The 23268-nt window shown below is 35.1% G+C and overlaps 1 protein-coding gene across 1 annotated transcript in view; it reads right to left on the bottom strand.

Annotated features, from left to right (window-relative positions):
- LOC133522252 (poly(A)-specific ribonuclease PARN-like) overlaps positions 1-22472 on the bottom strand; it is a 54111-nt gene extending 31639 nt beyond the window's left edge. The window contains exons 1-11 of the mRNA XM_061857521.1: positions 22289-22472; positions 21865-22215; positions 20134-20266; positions 19055-19210; positions 17275-17407; positions 16804-16925; positions 16225-16343; positions 13951-14187; positions 12699-12785; positions 11987-12126; positions 11222-11262 (exon numbers count right to left, since the gene is read on the bottom strand). Coding sequence (XP_061713505.1) covers positions 11222-11262; positions 11987-12126; positions 12699-12785; positions 13951-14187; positions 16225-16343; positions 16804-16925; positions 17275-17407; positions 19055-19210; positions 20134-20266; positions 21865-22215; positions 22289-22307 — 1538 coding nt within the window. The 5' untranslated portion in view covers positions 22308-22472. The remainder of the gene's footprint in view (positions 1-11221; positions 11263-11986; positions 12127-12698; positions 12786-13950; positions 14188-16224; positions 16344-16803; positions 16926-17274; positions 17408-19054; positions 19211-20133; positions 20267-21864; positions 22216-22288) is intronic.
- Between the last annotated feature and the right edge of the window lie 796 nt (positions 22473-23268).

Here is a 23268-nt window from a genome sequence, read left to right as displayed (position 1 = left end):
GCAAAACAATTTCTTTATTTATTATTTTTTTAAAGCGAAACTTATAAACCTAGAATATATTATGTTATGCTGAAGCGATCGACATCAAAATCAAATGGAATATCATAGAAAAATACCTAGGATCGCAAAGCTATTCTTCCCTTTTAATCTCACTTATATTGGTACGAAACAGTTACTAATAATTTACTGTGTGGGCACTGCGCAGGGTCGATCCTTCTCAGGTCTCCTGAATCACCATGTAAAACGCAAATGCTTCGTGCTTAACAGTTATCGACGCACTCGTTAGCTAAATTTCTAAAGTACAAAGCCGTGAGTTACACCTTTCAGCTCCATAAACTTTAGTCACGTGCCTAAAAATATTAACAAATAATAAACATTAACGTAAAATAGGGAATAAAACTAAATTGTGCAGTTGGCTACGTAGTAATGTATATGCGTTTTATGTTTAAGTGGTTTTATTCCTCTTTCTTGTGGAAGGTACTTACTCTATCGCTGGAGTTCATTTTTACAGTCGGTACTTTAGTTTATAAAAGGGTTAATTAATCTTCATTATTATGTTCTTGAATTGTCAACGGACCGGCATTTATTCATAGGCAATTAGGTACTCAATAAGAAGATAAGTTTTTTGACAATCATGCAACATTTCTCCGTTCATTACATTGTCTGATCACCCAAGCTCGACTATAAAAAGAAAATGCATTTGAGTAGCAAAAACTTTAGCATAATCAACAATAGTTTGATGAATTTAATCTCTTGATAACGTAAAAGGTTTGTCAAAGGCGGCGACAATTATTCGTTATCTATGTACATCTACATGCCTTATTACGAAGTAACTTACAAAATTGCACAATTTAACAACTCTTTAAAATTGCCGATGTAACATTCTTGTATAAAGACATAAAGATAAGCTTAAATGCCATCGACTAATTTGCATTAGATACCTGCCGATATGAAAATTAAGTGACATAGTTATCATTAGGGAGCGCTACTTATACCATGTTTTAGTACAAGAAGTCTGTTTAACTGTACTCGAGAGCAATGAAAATGATCATCTACTTACGATTACTAGGCAAATTATACACTACTTTGAAAGCAAAAATTAATTTATCTTAGGTAGTAACGGCATTCTGATGATTTCGGTCAGTAATGTTTGTAATAAGGTGTTTTCATTAATAATTTATGGCTTTGTGAGGATAGAACGAGAAGGAAGGATAGGATGAGGAAGAAATATAATTAAATTCGTGAAATTTGAAACATGATCTTTAAATATTATAAATAGCTTTATAATATTTAAAGATCACGTTTCAAATTTCACGATTCTACCTTTGGTGGTTTATTAGGCCATACGTCCTCTATCAAAGTAGCGTAGTTATTTTATATAATTATGTATTTAAAGATTCTAGAAATAGAACCATACTAGTGCGAGCTCAACTCGCAAAAAAATCACATTAAGTATTATGATTATCTTACATATGAAACATACAGTTACCAGTTTTAAATTATTTTAACTATAAATGACTTTCTTGCGAGGACATGCCTAGAATCCTACTAGTTAGTTTCTACAATACTCAATATATCAAAGCAGCCCGCTACTGAGCGTAACGCCACAATGGAAATCAATTCTCATAAAACCATATTCCTAGCTCAAACTGCTAACATCGTCATCGAATGTAAAGTAGTGGGTGGGCGGGAATCGTCGGATCGACACGTCATCCGCGCACGGCAGCTGACATGCAAATGATCACGTGGGCTTAACGCAGGGTCGCCAGAGACACTTCAGGGACGGTACTAGTATGTATAATAATACATATAGTGTATGTGCATAAAACAAAATTCTACACCCAACCGGCTATTATAAGTCGTCGTAGAATATATAATGTGTGGCGGTAATGATTGGATCGACAGGTCTACTGCGCGTGACTGCTGGCATACTTATGATGAAGTGGGCTTGTAACGAGCTGTATACATCGTTACTTGTCTTGTGTAAGTAGTACATGTACATAAATAATAACAAATGAATAAATATTACGGGACAATCTTACACAAATCGACCTAGCCCCAAAGTAAGCTCAAAAAGCCTTGTTGTGATGGGTACTAGACGACGATATATATGTATAATACACACTAAAATACATAGAAAACATCCATAAATCAAGAACACAAATTAAATGCTCTTACCTGCGGCTGTAGCACGGTCACGTTTTTATCACTTGTCACTATGCCTGTCACTCTCGCATGCTTATGCACATACTTGTTAGAACGTGACAGGCATAGTGTCAAGTGATAAAAATGCGACCGTGCTACAGCGACTGAATTCGAACCCGGGACCTCCTGCTTTGTAGTAGGTCACTCTGGTCACTCACTACCGACTGATTATCATGAATTAAGAATCTAATTCTCTATGGTGACTTAACAAATTCGCAATATCTGCAAATCACCGTTGTGAACAACTATGATTCTTGGTTTTGTACTAATTTTGAACTACAATGACAGATCTGTAGGTACTACATATTGGGGCAAATTTGATAATGGTCAACAAAAACTGAATAAACTTTGTCATCGCATTTATGATCGACTTATTGTCAGGTTCTGATCTCGCCAACAATATTAAAAGCCAGCACGTAAATGAGGCTGGCGCGCACGTGTCGGCGACATGCAAATGCGCGCGCATTCGAATGCGAGATGGCGGAAGCGGCGCGCGAGGTCGCGGGGTCGCCGTATCGCCACGCGCCATTGTCCAGTCGTGGGGTGACCATAGGCCGGCCATAGAAAAAAAAGACAATTATAGGTCAGTTTCCTATACACATTTTTTTTATGGCAGCTATGATTTTACTAAAATATAGATACCTACAGAAAAACTACCTCAGACATAAACATATTGCATTTTTAATAATTTCAAATCAGCACAATCGTATATAATCACAGTATATTGTGACGACAAACGAAATGTGTCTCTTACCTATACTAACTCCATCCATATAGTAAAAAGAAACATCTTTTAGGTACGTTTCTTAAAGAGGTGCTGATTTGACTAGTCAATTCATTTATGTACTTAATAATAAAATAAATACCGCATGGTGTCCTAGCATTTAACACGAAAAAGAGGAAGCTGGCAACCAGGAACCATAGAAAGCAAAAAAAAATTTTTTGACTATTAAAAGAAAATCTATCTTTGTAACTCCTAAAAACAAATATATCAAATATCAAACATTTATTCAGTAAATAGGCCACAGGGGCACTTTTACATATCCATTTTTACAAACAATAAAAATTACAAAAAAATAATTACAAATATGGAATCTATGAAATAATATATACTTTATTAGAGATGTATACTGTCTCTAAATGTCAAATTACACAAAAAAAAACTATGATAAAAAAATAAAACCAACAAATACAAAACTAAATTTGGTATGTCTTACCTTATAGTTCCAGGTTTTTTCGTCAACAGGAGCAGTCTATCAGTCAAGCTGGATTAAACACACCTAATCAAGAGTGCCAATTAGCAACATGCATGATTTTTTTGTAAGACGCCAATCGATTCTACTTCCAATAAGATTCAAATGTTTCTAATAAATATGATATCTATTATTAGATATTAAGGATATCTCGAACGATCTTTTAGTTTTATTCTGTCAAGTGTTTGACAAGTGACAGATAGTTTTGCCGCGGTTTTGGTAAAATGTGACATTGACAGTTAGATTACGACTGAGAGAAAAAACTCAAGCGATTGAAAGAAGGATTTGTATTGTTTTAATTGTAAAAACTCAAAGATAAATAAACTATTTTAAACTAATTCAGTATTTTAGTGAGACATCTAATACTATTGTTCCCCAAATGTATGAAAAGAATCCTGAAATAGTTTTTCGTTATTATCTCTTTAAAAAATGCGTTTAGGTATAAAGTTGCCATACATTTTTCCCCGTTATACTCGTAACATAAGGAATCAAATAAAATTGCGCACAAGTTATTTGCAAAGATCGCGAAGCGTCTGGTTGATGTAACTGGTGACCGAAGAGCTGGCGGCTTCCTCACACAACGTATCAGCATCGCGATACAACAAGAAAATGCCGCCAGCATCCTTGGTACAATGCCTCAAGGGCCTAATTTAGATTTAAGCTAGTCATAGTAACACCCCACGCTCACGCTCTTATAGCCCGAGCCCTCTCGCACATGAGAGGAGGCCTGTGCCCAGCAGTGGGACGTATATAGGCTGAATTATTATTATTTATAGTAACACCACTGTACATATCCATTATTGTATGCTGATATTGTAAATAAAATATTATATATAAAATTGTTTAATAAATGTGCATTTAGACCTCGAATATCTTTACAAAAAATGGTGTAGTTGAACGTATTTATTGAACAAAAATTATAAAATATATTGCAATCCATTAAGCAAGACATCTATATATGTATTTAATAAAAAACTTTAAATACTTTTTACGGAGTAGTCGGCGTGGTCACCTCACCGATATCCTCTCACGATTCCGCGCCGTACAATAGCTCCTATAAAACTAGAATGCGCACTGAAATACGCTGTGCCGTTACAGAATACGCGACTTTGTTTAACGAACCTAGTTTAAACCAGACTCTAGTAAATAAAGAGGACTGACAGCCGGGTCAACACATTTTAGAAAAAGGATAGTTCTGTGGACAATACAATAAGAGTCGATAGACTTTGGTAAATTGGTACATATGTATATATATCCCGATTTTCTCAATCGAGTCTAAAGTACTGAAAATTTTGTCCCGCGTATAAGAGTGCTGCAGCGTGAAAAAATATTTATTTTTATACTTTATTTATTTGCGTCTGAAATCTGCCACGCTAATCACTACATCTTATAAAACAAAGTCCCCCGACGCGTCTGTCTGTATGTCTGTATGTTCGTGATAAACTCAAAAACTGCTGAATGGATTTTCATGCGGTTTTCCCTATCAATAGAGTGATTCCTGAGGAAGGTTTAGGTGTATAATTTGTTAAGGTTTTGTCTAAACCGTTCGAAGCCAGGGCGGGGCGGGTTGCTAGTGTAAAATTGGACCGCAGTAAAAGTCACTAAAAAGATTCAAAGCACAAATAAAGTACTTAGAAAAGGTTTTAAAAAATTAAACTACTAAATTAAACCTTTACTATGCTTTAATTGTACTTTTGTGCGTTTTGCATCGACAGCTTTTATACCTACCTACGTATAAAGCTAAAATGGCAAAATATTGTATGGAGGTTGTTCGTCTTCAATATATACCAGTCTCTGGTTTCAACGGTTACTTTACTTTTGAAACGTATTCCGTAAATTAGATATAGGTCTATATACCGTTTAACTGAGGTTGGTCAGAAGTTATTATGGACAGCAATGAACTGGACTGAGGCTTGGCTACATGAAGCTGATTTGTATTATGTTAAGTATGTAAAAATAATTATATCTAGTTTTAGTCCCAAAACACAGCTACATTCTACTAGAAAATCATCGCGTAACTTCTTTACCAACCGCCTGAGATTAGTAATAGTAGACCTACAGGTACATAATAAGCCAGGGATATAAGTACTAAGGGACAAATGTCCCGCGAAACGTGTCGGCGACATGTCAAGCGAAGTCGAGCGATTTTGCCTGACATATCCGGCGATATCGTACGCCTTATGACACCCACTAGCGACGCGCGATGGTACCAGACATGTCAAGCGAAGTCTGGCAAAGTCGCGCCACTTCACCCGACGTCGCTGGCGACACGACACATTTGTCGCCTAGTGTATCCCTGGCTTGAGAATAGTTCATATTATGAAATTTTTCCTAAATTAAATGCTACACCTACACCACAAAAGATAAGGATTCGGCTTATTCAGGAACTATAAGGTAAAGATGGTCACTAATTTAATAATTTGTAACATTTCGATTTCATGAATAGCGGTCGGTGGCGTGGCGGTTTAGAGGCCCTCGGTAGTAAGCTTTTGATAACTGCTTAAGAATCTAAGCTCATTTGAATTCAATTAAATTTAGGTATGTCAATGAAGTTTAAAGTAAATCTAAAAAGATTCGAATTCGAATCAAAAAACTTTCGGCCGTGTCGAAACTTTATTTTCAGTAGTGGCCGGCAGAAGTTTCGGTTTTGGCAGGATTCGGCATAAAAATCAAGGTTCCGTTACGGCAAAAAAACTGATTTCGGTCGGTCATTAGTTCTCGCGCCGACTAAATGAGCTCTTAGTACAACATAGTAAGTGGTGGGCTATATCGAGGATGTCACTATATAGAAGGATTTGAAAATCGACACTTTCCTGTAAGAAGCCAACACTAGAGTTATTTTTCAACAATTAAGTCCCTATCAACGGGGGTCAACAAAGAATGGTTTCGTGGTACGGTTTCAAAAAAAAATTCCAGAATTGCTGTCGCAAAAATAATGTAACTAAGAGTCATTATCCAAAGAACAATCTTCATTTAGCGATTCAGTACTTTTACGTAAGTTTAAAGTTAATGAAAAATTTTTGATGGCTACGTCCAAATAAAAGAAATCTTAAGAATTGAATAACTTAGAAAGTATTATTTTCACCCCCAGTTGATACAAACTTATTTGTTATAAATATACTCTAGTATTAGTTCCTTAAATGAATGCGTCCATTTCAAAATCAGTTCTATATAACAATATGACTCTAACAAATAAAACAAACTTGTAGAAGTAATATTTATTATCAAAAGACACTTATAAATCTATGAGATCTTACATTATTACTCAGTTGCACAAGTGTCGCTTAAACCATGTCGCCTAATCAGATGTTATCACTTTTTATCTTTAAGAAATAAAAAGAGGTGGCATGTGGGCATGTCTGATTCGTAAGAAGTCAGTCGTTGTTATTTCATTCCATTTACTAAAACAGGGGCATATTGCATAAGCTAATAAAATTAGTGATTTCACATACAAAATACAAAATCACTAAGCGCCACTTGCATCATCCCACTAACCTGGGGTTAACCAGTACACTTTGACACTGGGTTAACGGTTTAACCGCTTAACTCCGGGTTAGTGGGATGGTGCAAGTGGCCCTTATAGTATTAGCTTGTATTTTATTATGCAATATGCCCCTGGAGGTTTTCTATAACCGGCAAAATTCAGTGAGCTGAGTAATCCTACTACTTATGGGATGCAAAATACTACTTTTGAGACGCAAAAAAAGAATCTATAAGTCCCACTCACCAAAGATATTCTGAATAATAGGACTGGGCCTAAATGGACTTTGTGCAACTGAGTGTCAGCCTTAAATGTAATTATAACGTTAGAGTCACATTGTTATTTCGAGTGATGTCACGTTACATATATGTTCGTGTTACAGAATGGGCTTAACCTGTAGCCGCCTACATATCAAAACTTGCCAATACAAAAGCGATTCTGATATGTCAATATTAGCATTCAATATACAATGCTATAGACGATCTTTTTATATGCTTCTGGGATGCTACAGGTAAAAAATTGCCAATGTCTCAATACAGAGGGTACTTGATATAAGTTCCTAATTAATATGTTTAATATCTTAAAGGCTACCAAATGAGTAATTTATGACATTCATGTGCTTCTTAGTCTATTGTTAATATACTATCGTGTTCAAAACAGCAATATCTTTCTTGCCATATTTATTTTCGAACTAAGTATTTCGATAAAAGCCTAGAATTTACGAACCAACCGGTATACATTATACAACATCGCTAGGATTTAGTTGACGTACGGGCAAATTTGTCATATATGTCCGTGACTAAAACGTAATAAAGTCAATGGAATTGGTAACACAATACATGACACTTATTTTCGCACAAAAGTTGTTGGTCTCAATGTAGGCAAGTACACTAAGTACGAGTATGAACATGATGTAAAAATATTGCATTTTTTTTAGCTAAAACCGTAATATTTCTCAGGATCATTCATAAGCCGCAAACAATATGATACCTATTAATATTAAAACTTTTACATAGTAAACGATTTTCGTAAAACAAGTTTATGCAATATAAAGCATTATAAAAACACTTAACTACTTATAAGCGGTAATTATACGACATTTTATAAATGTGTGGCCCAACATGAACCCTAAAAACCTTATTGATATAATCTACTACATGTACACCTACACCTGTAAACAGTACCTAACATAATTTTACAGTACATATGGGGCTACTTTATAGCACTAGTGCGAGAAGTAGCATATTACGTTACTGTGTCGAACATTTAAAGGGCCATATGTACTGTAAAACGTTGTACGATACATGTGCGAATAGGTAATTCGCAACTCGTGTCGATATAAAACACTCCCTTCGGTCGTGTTTTAATTTATCGCCACTCGTTTCGAATTTCCTATTTTTCGCACTTGTATCGTAATGTACTATTATATTCTCAGATCATATGGTCTATAGTTGGTTTTTTTAGCATTAAGAAGATGGTACTTAAGCTATCTTGACGTGTCTCTTTATTAAAAACACCTTTGAAAAATAAGTCACAGCAAATATCTAACAATTATTAATAAATAAATAAATAATAAATCAAATATGATCAAATTTTTTTTCTTTCATTAGTAATATAAACTAATTTTTAAAAAACGTCATCATCGTTCATGCGTCGCGTGGTGCGTCGTCGTTCATTAAAGACACGTCAAGATTATTTACTTTTTTCTAATTCTAAAATGAATGAACTATACTCAACAAGTTCAAAATGGTATAAAAATGCGATACTGCTCTTAAAAATACGTCTAGTTGGATATGATGCCTAAAAAAATGTATTCGCAAAGTTTATTAGCACATGAAATATTGCAAAATATTTAAACACTTAAACATGAAAAAAAGATATTCAGTTTTTCGCCAATATATGATAGTATAAAGAATGTTTATTTAGTTACATGCAATAATTTACGGGCTGAATACAAATATAAGTCATATTAAGCTACTTTTACTCTGGGACCTATCCCGAAATCGCGAAAATAAAATTTCCTCTCCCATAGAAAATGTCAAGGTCAGACAGCAAAAACGTATGAAACAGATAATATTTTTTTCGCGATTTCCTGGTTGCTCCTATAGTAAAAGTTGCTCAGTATGACCTATATATTCACCCCATACATTATTGCAAGTGACTAAATAAACACCCTGTAACCTGTATTAATAGCACATTTCAATGCAAGTGTGCAATTGTAAAGTACATTGAACGACGTTTTTTAATACATTTGCGAAAATTCACAAGAAGTCAAATATGTATTGGTTACATAAGTATTACACTTACAGATCTTACAGTTACGAATTTTCCCTTGACTTAAATGTTATTATTAATTCAGCACTAACGTAGTGACGTTAAGCGATGATTTACATTGCAAAAATTAATCACAACAACTGATTTCATACAAAACCACTCTCACAGTTGCGATTTAAGTTGAATTATTTTGATACAACTAAATTTTAAGTGAAAATACTGAAAATAGCGGGCGTCTGTTTTACTTTTTAATATTTTTTTTCTGTTAACGATAGCCAACGTGCAACGTGGCAATGATAGTTTCATTCAGCCTGGTGGTGTATTTTTAACATGACAAAGAATGTAATATTGTTAGCAATTTATCTTAAAGTTATTATTTTAACACGTTAGGCAATTATTAAGTAGCACAATTTTAGAAATTTTGTCTTTATTTTAAATATAAAAAAAAAATTGGCGTAAAAACATTTCGCCCCGTTCTTATATGTACATACTTAACAATCTCACGTCATAAAAGTTTTAAAATAATTATTTCAAAACTTTTATAACGCGATCTGGTTTAGCGTGTGTATAAAAAGAGCTTCACGAAGCAAAAAGATTTTAAGATAATGAATTAATTATTTATACATTTTTTTGTTTACAATAAAGAAGGAAGTTCGAGAAAATTTTGTTTATAAACAATTTCCTAATTAGTACAAAAAATAATCTTCAAGTATTTTTTCTAACGTTAATATATTCTCTAAAGTGTTTATAATACGACATAATTTATTCAAAATTTTACATAGATAATTAATGCCTTTAAAAATATATTCAATGTACTTGCTTTTAAAGCCGCGTGCCCATACCTAAAATCACGCGCGGATACCTATCTTCAGCGTTGAATAAAAAATACAAATAATGGAGACAGTTCTGCAAGTATGGACTTTTCTATTGGAAATATCCTCCTCTTTTATAATATTAATTTTGTTTTTTTTTTTTATATTAATACTTTATGAGGTATTGGCCCAATACTATTGGGGAAATTAAAAAAAAAAAACTTTTTTCTCCCTTTTTTTGTTAGTAACTTAATATTTTTTGTGTACTAATAAACGCTTAGAATACATTTTTCTAGGCATCATTACGATTCTAATGAGATATCACACGTATTTTTAGGAATAGTATCTCTATTTTTTATCGTTTTCAGTTTGTCGAGTAGACTAATATGTTTCATAGACATACGCACAAGAAAACCCTGAATATTCGAAATGTCCACAAGTCTCTTAAAATAATTAAAAATATTATTTAATATAAAAATGTTTCTTCACTCTGTTCATGACAAAAGTGTTTTTTTTTTACACGTGATGAGAACGCTAAGTTTTTTTAATACCCTGATCAACAGGCTGTCTTTGTCAAATTTATGCCATAAAAAATAATTAAAAATAAGATTAGGTCAAGACGTATAAAAACAACGTCACTATATGTATTAAAATTATGAAAAGCATATAGAGTATGTAAACCGTATGTGTCTAGAAACATTTTTTTTAATAAATGCCTAATTTACCTATAATTATAATTAATGTATATATTATAAATAGAAATTAAAATATAATATAAATGCAATTAATAGGTACGTCTATGCTTAGATTCACTATGAATTCATATACTTGCACAAAATAGAAGGACACAATGAATGTGTAAAAATTAAACAGCATCGGAAATATCATAAGCAAATTTTTTTTTAGGCTCATTAAATTTTCAATTTATTTGATTCTTCCAATCTTAATATCCAGCAGCCGCAAACTTGCCAACACAAATGCAATTTTGATTCATCAAAATAAAGATTCAAAATAGAATGGAATGGGAGACATTTATATAGGTATCTGGGTGGCTAGAGGAGAATTGCCAAATATCCTGGATGTCTAAAAATTAATTTAACTATTTAAGAATCATTGGCTCCGCTATCTTGGATACCAAGAAGAGAAAAAATAGAAAGATGGCGGCAAGTACAATGATAAATAAGTGGTATACGCACGTGTACTCCTCCTTGCGCCAGTGCTTGCTGTCTTGTGAAGCCTGTCGGAAAAAAAACCGTTAGGTTGCCTTTCCACTGCGACGGAGACGAGAGGAGACATTAAGGAATCAATCGGTTAATCCCACAAGTTACCACCAAGTCGTTACCAGTGGTAACTACTGGGAAAAAAAACCCACTAGTTACCACCAACCCGAATCAACCAATAGCATCGGTTGTAATCCATACCTCGTCTCCGCTCCGCTATTTTTTTTTTTCAATATATTGTAGGACATTATTTCACAAATTGACTAAAGGCCACTTGCACCATCCTACTAAGACGGGGTTAACCGGTTCATCCTGGAGTTACAATGCTTACCTGTACAATTTGATACTGGGTTAACGGTTTAACCAGCTAATCCCGGGTTAGTGGGATTATGCAAGTGGCGCTTAGTTCTACAGTAAGTTCAATAAGGCTTGTGTTGTGGGTACTTAGACAACGATATATATAATATAAATACTTGGAAAACACCCATGACTCAGGAACAAATACCCGTGCTCATCACATAAATAAATGTCTTGACCAGGATTTGAACCCGAGACCATCGGCTTCATAGGGTAGGATTACTACCCACTAAATTAGACAGATCGTCAGTATGTCGTCAGTCAGACATTACAACCAACGCTTTGACTCCCGCACATCCCCTCTCATCTCCGCCTCAGTGGGAAATCCTGCCAGAGCGCCACGAAGGCAGACACGTCAATGAACTGTACCACTACAATATTTACCATGTGTTTGAACTTGGCGTACGGCACGAGCGTGGTCCGTGAATGTTTGGCGAGCGTCCGCATCACGTCCCGCGCTTGCTCGCGTCGCGACAGCGCCACATACGCAGACGTGTCGTCGATGAACTGTACCACTATGGGACCTATAGGACATAAGAAATATTTGTGCACATGTAACTTTTTATTAACTTTGCAAACAAAAAAAAAAGTAATCTTACTGAAAGCTGCAGGTGACCTAGCGTAATTTTCTATTTCTATTTCTTGGTCTCTCTTTTTTTTATTAATTGTAACCTTGATATATTTCATATTGTAATATCTTGTGTCACATGTGCTTTTGTATCTAGTGTGTATTTTGTTATTATATATACAGTTTCTATTTGCGAGTTCCTGTAGGTAATTGGCTCTGTACTACTATCTAAAAAGTTTAATGTATTTTTTATAGCTGTTGGAATTCCTTGTATAAATAAATAAAAATAAATAAAAGTAAAACTTGAGGCTTTCAAACAAGTCCTGAGTTACAGCCTTGACTCCTATCATTGTTTCTTGGAATCATTTAATATTTACCAAACGGTATTTCGGTGGAGGAAACATCGTGAGGAAACCGGTCTAACCCCAATAAGGTTGGTCAGGTTGTCGCTTTCGTAGATTGCCAAAAGCTGGCCGCAGATTCTTTTAGGAACCAACCGTACATGCGCTAAGATGAGGAACATCTTACCGAAAGGACTGAACAACTGATTGATGTCATTCCTCTGCCATTCCACGGGGAACGTGAGGTGAAACACGTGGTCTCTGGACGGTGTAGCTGTGAACAAAATATTTCATTACCTAAACAAGGAATCTGTTGGGAGTGATAACACCTATTTATTTAATTATATAAAATACAGCTTTCCACACCTTGTTGTATTGTGTGACAGTGAGACTACAGTCTTTACAGTTAATAAATTAAATTAAATTAAATTAAATTATCATTTATTTCAGATCTTTACAATCCATAGATTTTGTTAGTTTATCTAAGCTACGTACCTAATAACTAGTGTTAGTATTTACTAATTACAACTAAACTAAACTAAAAAGTAACAAAACAACGTACAGGTCGCCCAGTCACAACTACCAGGTGCCTCCATATTCGAAAATAATGACGTCAAAACTTTTTCCCATAAATCAGAACTCGTCTCACTCGCGGTTCACAATACAGTGTCGTCAGTACATACATAAGTTTTTAACTATCTACTCTGTATAGACGCTCCAGTCAATATACAATATGTTGTATATACTGTCGACAAAAGCATTTTATACAATCGTCATATAACGGAGAGCTTTTCAGGCGAGTACGGTCACGTCTGAAAATATCGATACGAAAAAAGTGCCAAAAATATGTATACACGACTTTATTGCCCATATATTAAGGTAGTGTATACATATTTTTTCGAACCCATATTTTCAGACGTGACAGTACCTAGTGCGTACGAGATTTAAAAGCTTGATTATATCAATATTGTATACAATATTTCTTCTATGAGTCAACCAGAATAATACTTTTAACTAGTAGAATCATATCAAGTCATATCAAGGTTGACTGGTAGAGAATGCCACGTGGCATTAAGTCCGCCTTTTGTCACTGTATATTTTTTACTGTTCAATAAAGTTTAAATAAATAAATAAATCATATAGGCATACAGCTAAGATACGCGGGCAGCCGCGATCCCTTCATACGCGTCGGCCGTTCAACGACGCCTTCTCGTAACTTCCCTGGTCCTGATATTTGCTCTTTGCAAATTCAAATTTTGGACAGTTTTTATCTCCATTTTGGCCACAGAAGCCTATGGAGTTATGGAGACTAACATGAAATACTAAGCCGTCTTTGTAGTCTATGGATATTGCTATTTTAACCTTTTAACAACCGTAGACGACGGTTTCAGACCTTCTACTAAAAAAATGTTTTACCAGACTATATCAAAAAAACTTACGATCCGGTCCATCGATATTCATATACGGTGAATCCTGGTACGCAGTCTTCGTAAGGAACAGCTTATTAAGGAACGGCCTCAGCACCGCCGCGCTAGGCTCGGACCTCTCGCTTTCTCCGCGCATGCGAGACACGTGCGACCGCATCGCTAGGAAGCACAGACCGGTCACGAAGGCGTCGTAGCCGGCTTCATGTGATTTGTCGTCTGAGAGGGTGTAGCCGCGGCCTGATGACGACCCTGGAACGATTTGATAATTTAGAAATTAGTTTGAAAAATTTACGCAATAAGTTGTTTTGTTTTTAAAGAAAATAGTATCGTAGTAGAATTTTCGTATCTTAGTAAATTTGCGTAGAGTACGTACGTATGTAGTTCATTCGGAAGTTCCTGCCGTGACTGGTAGGTTAGATAAATGAAAAATATCTAAGGAATATAGAATTTATTTGCACATTTCTTAAAAAACAACAATTTTGTGCTGAAGGCAGGTTGTGGGCACTATTTTTATGCTGTAGACTAACACTAAAACTAATTTCTACATAGTGAGTGTGCTCCCGTACTACTTTTGAACATCGAGATCGTCTTTAAAATATTAAAATTAGTAAGAAAAGGTAAGTGATACGAAATTTGTCTCCTGCAGTCTGCCGGATGTTTTCAATTCAATTCAATTCAAATATACTTTATTCATGTAGGCCTAGCAACAAGCACTTATGAATAGTAAGACAGTATTACATATAATTATCTTAATCTAATTATCAGAGCAATATATTGATGTTGTAAATATTATTCCATATATAATACTAATGAATATAATTCATAGATCAAATTTAATACTAAAACTTTCACAAAATATAGTCATACAAAAAAAATGTATAAAAAATACTAGTCTAGATTGTTTCTAGAATAAATTCTAAATGTCAAACAAATATAATAAAAACAACAAAGGAAATACATGCATTGGAATATCCATTTCATCATCATTATTCAAATATAATAAATAATTAATCATTTCGAATCACAATTAATCCCACGTTGTTTTATCATTCATGTAGTCTTGTGTGGTATAATAAGCTTTAGAAATAAGTTTACGCTTTACATGATTCTTAAATTTATTAATTGGTAACTCAGTAATATGGTTTGGAAGTTTATTATAAAATCTCACATAATTACCCATGAATGATTTTTTAATTTTATGGAGCCGAGTGAAGGGCACGGCGAACTTATGTTTATTTCTAGTATTAATATTATGAATGTCACAATTTTTCTTAAAATCGGCAATATTTTTATGCACATACAGAATATTCTCATAAATGTATTGACAGTGCACTGTCATGATGTCAATTTCCTTAAATTTATCTCTCAGTGAGTCTCTATGGTTCATTTTATATATTGCTCGAATAGCCCTCTTCTGCAGAACAAAAATGGTATTTATATCTGAAGCACCACCCCACAGTAAAATACCATATGACATAATGCTATGGAAGTAACTAAAATATACTAATCGACCTGTTTTTACATCAGTTAACTGACGGATTTTGCTTACTGCAAAAGCTGCAGAACTCAGTCTATTCGAAAGAGTAGCAATATGGGGACCCCACTGGAGTTTAGAATCTAAAGTTATACCAAGAAAAACTGTACTATCAACTAATTCCAATTCCTCATCCTTCACAATGACACTTGTTTTTACATGCCTTACATTACTAGTGACAAACTTAATACATTTAGTCTTATTCTCATTTAACAATAAATTATTAACATTGAACCAATTTACTACTTTTGAAATAGCATCGTTTACATCATTGTAAGCTTGTTGCTGTCGTTTGACTTTGAAAATAAGTGAAGTGTCGTCTGCAAACAATACTATATCATGGTGGGTCTTTACAAGGAATGGCAAGTCATTTATGTAGATAAGGAACAGGAAAGGTCCCAATATTGACCCCTGTGGTACACCCATAGAGACCAATGACCCCGGTGATCGCTGTCCATTCACATCGACCCTTTGTATTCTACCATTTAAGTAGGACTTAAGTAAATCCAGTGCCGCTCCTCTAACTCCATAATAGTGTAGTTTCCTGATTAATGTTTCATGACAAACGCAGTCGAAGGCCTTAGACAAATCACAGAAGATACCTATAGCATCTCGTGACTCCTCCCAGGCATCGAAGATATGCTTAATTAGCTCAACACCAGCATCGGTTGTCGAGCGACCCCGTGTAAAACCAAACTGCTTATTATGCATTAAATTATGGATGGGACTTGAAGTCAATTGTTTCAACTTACCGACTTTAGGCAGGCCGAAAGGCGGTTCTGACAGAGTGGCCAACAAATGCTGCAGCACGCTGGAATTCACCTTGTCCTTGAAGGGTGGCAAACTGGACATATATTTTGTGTCTAGTAGGCTGTGAACAATAATATTTATATCTATACATTAAGCTAAGCCTCAGTGTCTATTACCACCAGTAATCATCATTTTATCGGGAAAATATATATGAAAGCACTGCTAACTGAGCGGTAAGGGTACAAACATAGTAAACACAACAATAAAATTAAATTAAATTAATAAATAGAAAATAAGTAGTACAAACTGAGTGGACCCCGCGCTTCACGTTTGGCCGAACTAGTCTCTGGTCGCTTGCCACTGTGGCTGGAATGTCCCAACCATGTAACGCTCCGAGCGTGTGCGGTCGACGCTGACTCCGAACACCACACATTCGTTGAAACCAATGTATGTTAGGCGTCCGAGTCGAGAGGCGCTGTCGTTCCATGACCCTCGGGTAGAACGTGCAGCTTCCAAGACCCCGTCTTGGAAGCCGCGAACCTTAGAGGCTTAGTAGCCCCTAAAAGAATGATAATACTCACCTAGGAAACATGCAGTGTGCAAATTCTTTAAAAGTCGGGTAGTCTAGTGGCAACGGTTGGAAGAAGTGGTTGAGCGTATGGAGCACGTCTAACAGCATATTATGTCCGACCACCAGCTTCTCCTAAAATAAATATAAAACAAAACAGTATTTTACAGTAATTAGTTAATAAGGTATAGTAAGCAATGACAAACGGCAATACGACGTAAACGCTTAAAATAGGCTTCAAAAAGAAGGCTCTAAGTCACTCAAACAGCAATGCTACAGCATACTCATGCAGCAACTATGCTGTACGAGTATGAAACTTAAAGAAGCTTATTATGGCCACAGAAAATTCAACTGCTTTCCGGAAGAAGAGTAAGAGGAGAAAACCTCATTCCTTCTCCTTTTTTATGGCCTTAGGGTCTTGCACTACATTATCTGGTTATTATCTGTGTTATTACAAAACCCTGGGTAAAGTTGGACTACTCACCGACTGACTGATCATCCGAGCCACCTTAGAGAACCCAACTGCCTCCTCAAACTCCTCCCATTCCTTGTCCTTCTTCATAGCCTCGCGATCCTGTGCTGCGTTCTCTGGCGTTACCCGTGTCACTTTCAGTACTCTATGAATCAAACAATCATAGTCATGTTTTCTGTCTTGGTACTGGTTCTTGGTTAAAAAAAAGTTAGCTTTTTATACACCGTGTTTTTATTGAATTCCGTTAACTTAGGGGTATCGGTAAGTACGTTTAAGGAAACTAAATGGCATATTTAATTTTTTTTTTTAATTGTTATTGTTTTAACTGTTTTTATTTTTATAAAACGTAATTAAATGTTGCATATAGCGTTGTTATAACACGGGCATTACATTTAACTCAATCAAACAACTGAAAACCGAGATAGTACTTACGTTTAGTAGCAAATGTATGAATGCGCACTAAACACTAATCAATATGCAAACAGCCCTAGTGTTGCCCTAACGCAAGTGTACACGCTCGTAAGGGCCTTATAAGATAATAATGAATGATTGATTATCTCCGAAATGGAGTTAATGAGAATACCGGTGAGAGAGTTACTTAATTTAAGCTCAGGGATGCACGAAATAAAAAAGAATACGGTGTATATGTATTTATAAGAAATCATTTACGCTCTTTTTACAATAGATGACTTTATTTTATGCTTTTATGGTTCTTTATTATTAAACCGTCGGACAAGCTACAGGAGAGTGAATAACTAATATTTATATTTAAAATTGTAATATTTATATTTTTTTTTGTAGGGGCCGTTTAACCCTTACACTTGCTCGATGTAATTGAGTGCGATGGTGGCGGAGGTAGAATAATACGCTGAAGGTTGGATGGATACTGAATGATTTATTTAGAAAAAACAGGGTTTATATACTATGTTGCTACGTGACTGACAACAACTTAACAATATTACAAATATTTATGATTTCCTTTAGATGAGTCGTACCTTTGTTATTCTATTGTGCTATTAATTAATGTTTTTAGGGTTCCGTAGCCAAATGGCAAAAAACGGAACCCTTATAGATTCGTCATGTCCGTCTGTCTGTCCGATTCTGTCACAGCCACTTTTTTCCGAAACTATAAAAGCTATACTGTTCAAACTTGGTAAGTAGATGTATCCTATGAACCGCATTATGATGTTTACACAAAAATAGAAAAAAAACAATAAATTTTGGGGGTTCCCCATACTTAGAACTGAAACTCAAAAAATCTTTTTTCATCAAACCCATACGTGTGGGGTATCTATGGATAGGTCTTGAAAAATGATATTGAGGTTTCTAATATCATTTTTTTCTAAACTGAATAGTTTGCGCGAGAGACACTTCCAAAGTGGTAAAATGTGTGTCCTAAGTGGTAAAATGTTGAACGAGATCTAGTAAGTAGATTTTTTTAATACGTCATAAATGGTACGGAACCCTTCATGCGCGAGTCCGACTCGCACTTGGCCGCTTTTTATTTATTTGGTTGTGGCTACTTTTTTATATAGTTATATTCACCGATAATTCCGAGCCTCGTGGTCCGATTTGAGTAATCCTTTTTTTGTTTCTATTTTCTTAATGTCACATGACGTATGCACGTTAGGTTTACGCTACAGTTGATCGCAACGTAAACGGAAAAGTGTACAGTAATAAGACTGCACTGTACACCTTGGATTGATTTTAAATGAGGGTAAAATCAGTCTCTCTACTAGATCACAAAAGTTAGAAATCTCTGCATAGCTTATTGATTTGACGCTTGGCATACCTGTTTTTATTCTCCAGTACTTTGGTTTCCACGTACGCTTCCCCCTTGAAACGCAAGCCAAGTTCCTGGAAACACAGCCGCCTGATGTACGCGTTGCAGCGGTCGATCTCCATCTCTTCTGATTTCTGCTCATCGAGGAACTGACGCACTCTTTTACTGAAACAAAAATTAAAACTGAAGTGTAGTTTGATTTGTTTGTTATCTATCTAGAAAAGTGTTATGTATTTTATTTTGGGTATTTTTTAACGTAGCCCTCGTATTACTCTCGGAAAGCACCCATCAAATAGTGACATGCGGACGAAAACAATAAAATGAGTAATGAAGCTTCAGAATTAAAGAGCTTCATAGTTGTTTTGTGTGTTCCAATGTAGCATAGAAAGTTGATTTTGGTGAATGAGGAGTTAATTATTCTTCTTGATGGCTCATAATCTTGAAGGCTAAATAACTTCCTGAACAGAGAAGTTATCCTCTAGCGTCTCCCTATACAAGAAAAATTGGCAGTCAAGAGAGCGTACATAAACTGTAGGGGGCAGCACAGAAGACGTCAACTTCTTGGCGCGAGGTGTAAATGTGGAGTTTATTCTTCCAATGTAGCCCACAAGATGGCAGAACCTACTATGCACAAGAAAACGTACGCGAATGGTAGACTTGCTTTGGCGTGAAGTGTCAATGTACATGTTTGTTTCCGATTCAGGCCACAAGATGGCAGACCCTCCAACGCGCACGGTCCCTATTAGAAAACAGGTTTGAATTTGTTTCAATTAAAAATCAAACGAAACAAAACAACAGCAACTCTGTTCAATATAATAATGATTTAAAAATTAGAGGTGATTTGTAATAGTATTAGGAAAATGGGACGTTAGGTTAGGGACAGAGGTTATAGTTCTATAGATCGGTTCATTCACAAAAGATGCGTGCTTTGGTTCGTATTGTCATGCTTTTAAAGTTTTGATTTTTCAAATCTGTGCGTCATCGTGAATCAACCATGACGCACAAATTTGAGCATCGTGAACCTATATTTTTTAATGTTTTACTTTTTTAAGTACTGTAAATCACAAATGTATTATCAAATTTCTCACCAAATATCCTCAATCTGCTGTTTGTTCTCCTCTGGCACTGGGATAATATTAGTCTCATTCGCATACAACTTCTGCCTCTCCGTGAGCATTTCTCGCAGGCGAGTCTCTGTGGGCTCCGTCATGTATGGAATGCCTGGAACAAGCTCTCAAATCTACAAAATATATCATTTATAACACATAAGTCATAAAAGGTATGTTTGTAAAGGAATTACATAAATTAGATGAGAGCAAACTAAAAGATGTCCTTCTGTTCTGTAGAAGAACATGAAAATTTGAGGACAATAATGTTGAATGCTTCCCGGATACAAATGCAACAAGAAATCAACAGTCCGCCATACTTCACCTACAAATAGGAGTTCATACATTTTAAAAACTCTACTCTGACATTACACTGATATGGCTTAACTCACATGTTATTAGTCACTCATGCCTAAAAGGAGACCTAGGCTCTCCGAAAGATGTAGCGCGAGTGATTAAAATCACCTGAGCTAAGCCATAATGTTAGTATGTCTCACAACAATTTCAATTTAACTCGACTCTAATAACAAAAATGTATGCAGCTTACGTAATCGAAATCAAAGTCATCTTGCTTAAGTGTCCTGGTATTATCCTTCAAAGAGCAACAGGTAAACATGAAATAATTACATAAGTTCTGAAAACCTCATTGATTTGAAAGTCCTTGACCACCTGTTATAATATTGGTATATTTTCATAGCCTATTTTAAGCCATATATTAGAGCTCATGCTCCTAATTAGATAGGGTCGCCATTGCCGATCATGGCATGGATAGCTATATAGAGCAGGATAATTGGTAGGTACAGTCCCTTGAATGAAATAGATATCATATACTAAAAAATGACCAAGCCATTAATAACTTTCATTAACTGGTTTAACTTTCATTTATGGATTTTGACTCCACTTGAACCCAAAAAACTCAAAACTTTTCAGTAAACAATTCGTGATATTTCATAAGATTTCAAGAATAAATTATAATTATTTAGTGTTGAGATATGTTAAACTAATGGCATTCTGTGAGTAGTGATAACAAATGTGATTATGTTTACCCGAATATTTGTTAATTAGTCTGTCGGTACTCACGAAGATGACCCTTCCTTTGTACCCGCCAATTCTAATCATGAGAAAGTATAAATATAACATACGATGGGGTGGAAGATTCATTCTCGCTATGGTGCTTGAACCAGTAACATTTAGTATGAGGACTACTGTTTGTTAAGTTAAGATTGTTGAAGTAAGAACTTGGAGTAAAATAAAAGTAATTGTTTGTACCAAGGACTTTGATTCATCACAAATACAAGAGAAACTACAGCTACAAGTATAGCTAGATAGACTCCCCATACAAGTTTTATGATTCTTTATGTATTGTACCTCTATAATGGTTAAACAATAAACATATATTATAAAACCGCACAAAATTGGAGTTGAAAAATATACTGGTTAGCATTAGTCAGTATTCAGAAAAACATTTCAAAATAATAAAAAAACTGTGAGATATTATGTGAACCTCTGTATACAACAAAAGAGTTGAACTATGCACTTAGCTGTATTGAAGTAGTATCAATACACAAAATTGCACATATTCATAGTTATGAGGATTTGAGGTTATATATCTCTCTTCCTCTAAATAGTTTTTAATTATTATGAAGATGAAGATGTTTTATTTAAAATTATGACTTAAATACCATAAAAATGGTAGTAAATCATTCAACTTACCGTCTCGTATTAGCTTGTTAAAATCAAACCCCTGGGCTGACAGAAAATCCAAACTGGAGCTTTGGCAGAGAAACATCCGCTCCGGCCCGGGCCGCCCTCGCGGGAACAGATAAAAATTATACGCGTCATTCATGTACTGCTTCGCATCCTCGTCCCAGTAGAATGCACACAGCCCGTATTGGATTAATAAAAAATCCTTACAACCTGCCATAGTTCGTAAGTAATACTCCCCCGGAGAATCAAACATACTGACGTCCGGCCCATGTGTTAACCCCGTAAACTCCGCATCTATCACTAGAAAGTCCGCTCTCTTTATAGACTCACTCACAAGAGGCAAGGAGTCCTTGAAATCTGAAAAATAAAACACAAATCTTCTAAACACCTTGTGCACAAAGCAACGGCACTTTATTATTTTTTTACGTACTTTTACGAGTGACTTCCATTATGCAAGTTATTAAAACTAATAGTTATTTCCTTGCAGAATCATTTAATAGGAGATATGTCGTGATTTATGCCTACAGTTGATTAAAAATAACAAAGAATATCCAATCTCGCGATCCAACGCGCCGCTCTCGGCGCTCTCAACGATTGACAGCTGAGCTGTCATTCATTTTTTTTTGCAGTCAGCTGCGTTCGGGTATCATCCCGTTTGATCGTTCCGGTTTTTAACCGACTTCAAAAAAAGGGAAGCTATTAATACAGCCGTATTTTATTTGAATTTATATTACCTTAGAACTCTGTGATTTCTTTGTCGATTTCGTTTTTTATTGTATGTATATTAATTTATTTCGGGGATCTCTGAAATGTCTCTAACGATTTCGATGAAATTTGCTATATGTAGGTTTTCGGGGGCGAAAAATCGATCTAGCTAGGTGTTATCTCTGGGAAAATGCACATTTTTGAGTTTTTATACGTGTTCCGAGCAAGGCTTGATCTCCCAGAAATTAATATCTTTCCATAATTTGCTAGCGCATATATTATATAATATATGTATTTCGTCCCTTCATTTTTCAAGTCGGTTTTTTTACTTTAACTCATTTATTACATTTCAGTTGTATTATTGATTTTATAAATATTATAATTTTATACTGTGGCAAACTCATTGTCAGTAGAAAAAGACAACTCTTTGCGCTATGGAAGGTAGAGGCAGATAATAGATTTGTTCCTTGCCTCTACCTCCCATACTTTGCGCCTTTTTTAAATTTGCCTCCTTTTTCTACTAGGCCAATCAAATTTTGACCAAAATTTTGATCCAAAAAAAGCGTTTTAGGAATTAATTCCCAGCCACCTGGAAATCGTTTTAATACCTTTATTTGGTCCTACACATATTGTATTCTTTGGTCCTAAATGCGTGAAATCAGAGTTTGCCTGGAGGTGTGTATTTTATAAAAATATTCCCATCTA

Source organism: Cydia pomonella, chromosome 10, assembly GCF_033807575.1.
Source record: "Cydia pomonella isolate Wapato2018A chromosome 10, ilCydPomo1, whole genome shotgun sequence".
NCBI lineage: Eukaryota > Metazoa > Arthropoda > Insecta > Lepidoptera > Tortricidae > Cydia > Cydia pomonella.
This window is presented reverse-complemented; position numbering and strand designations above follow the sequence as displayed.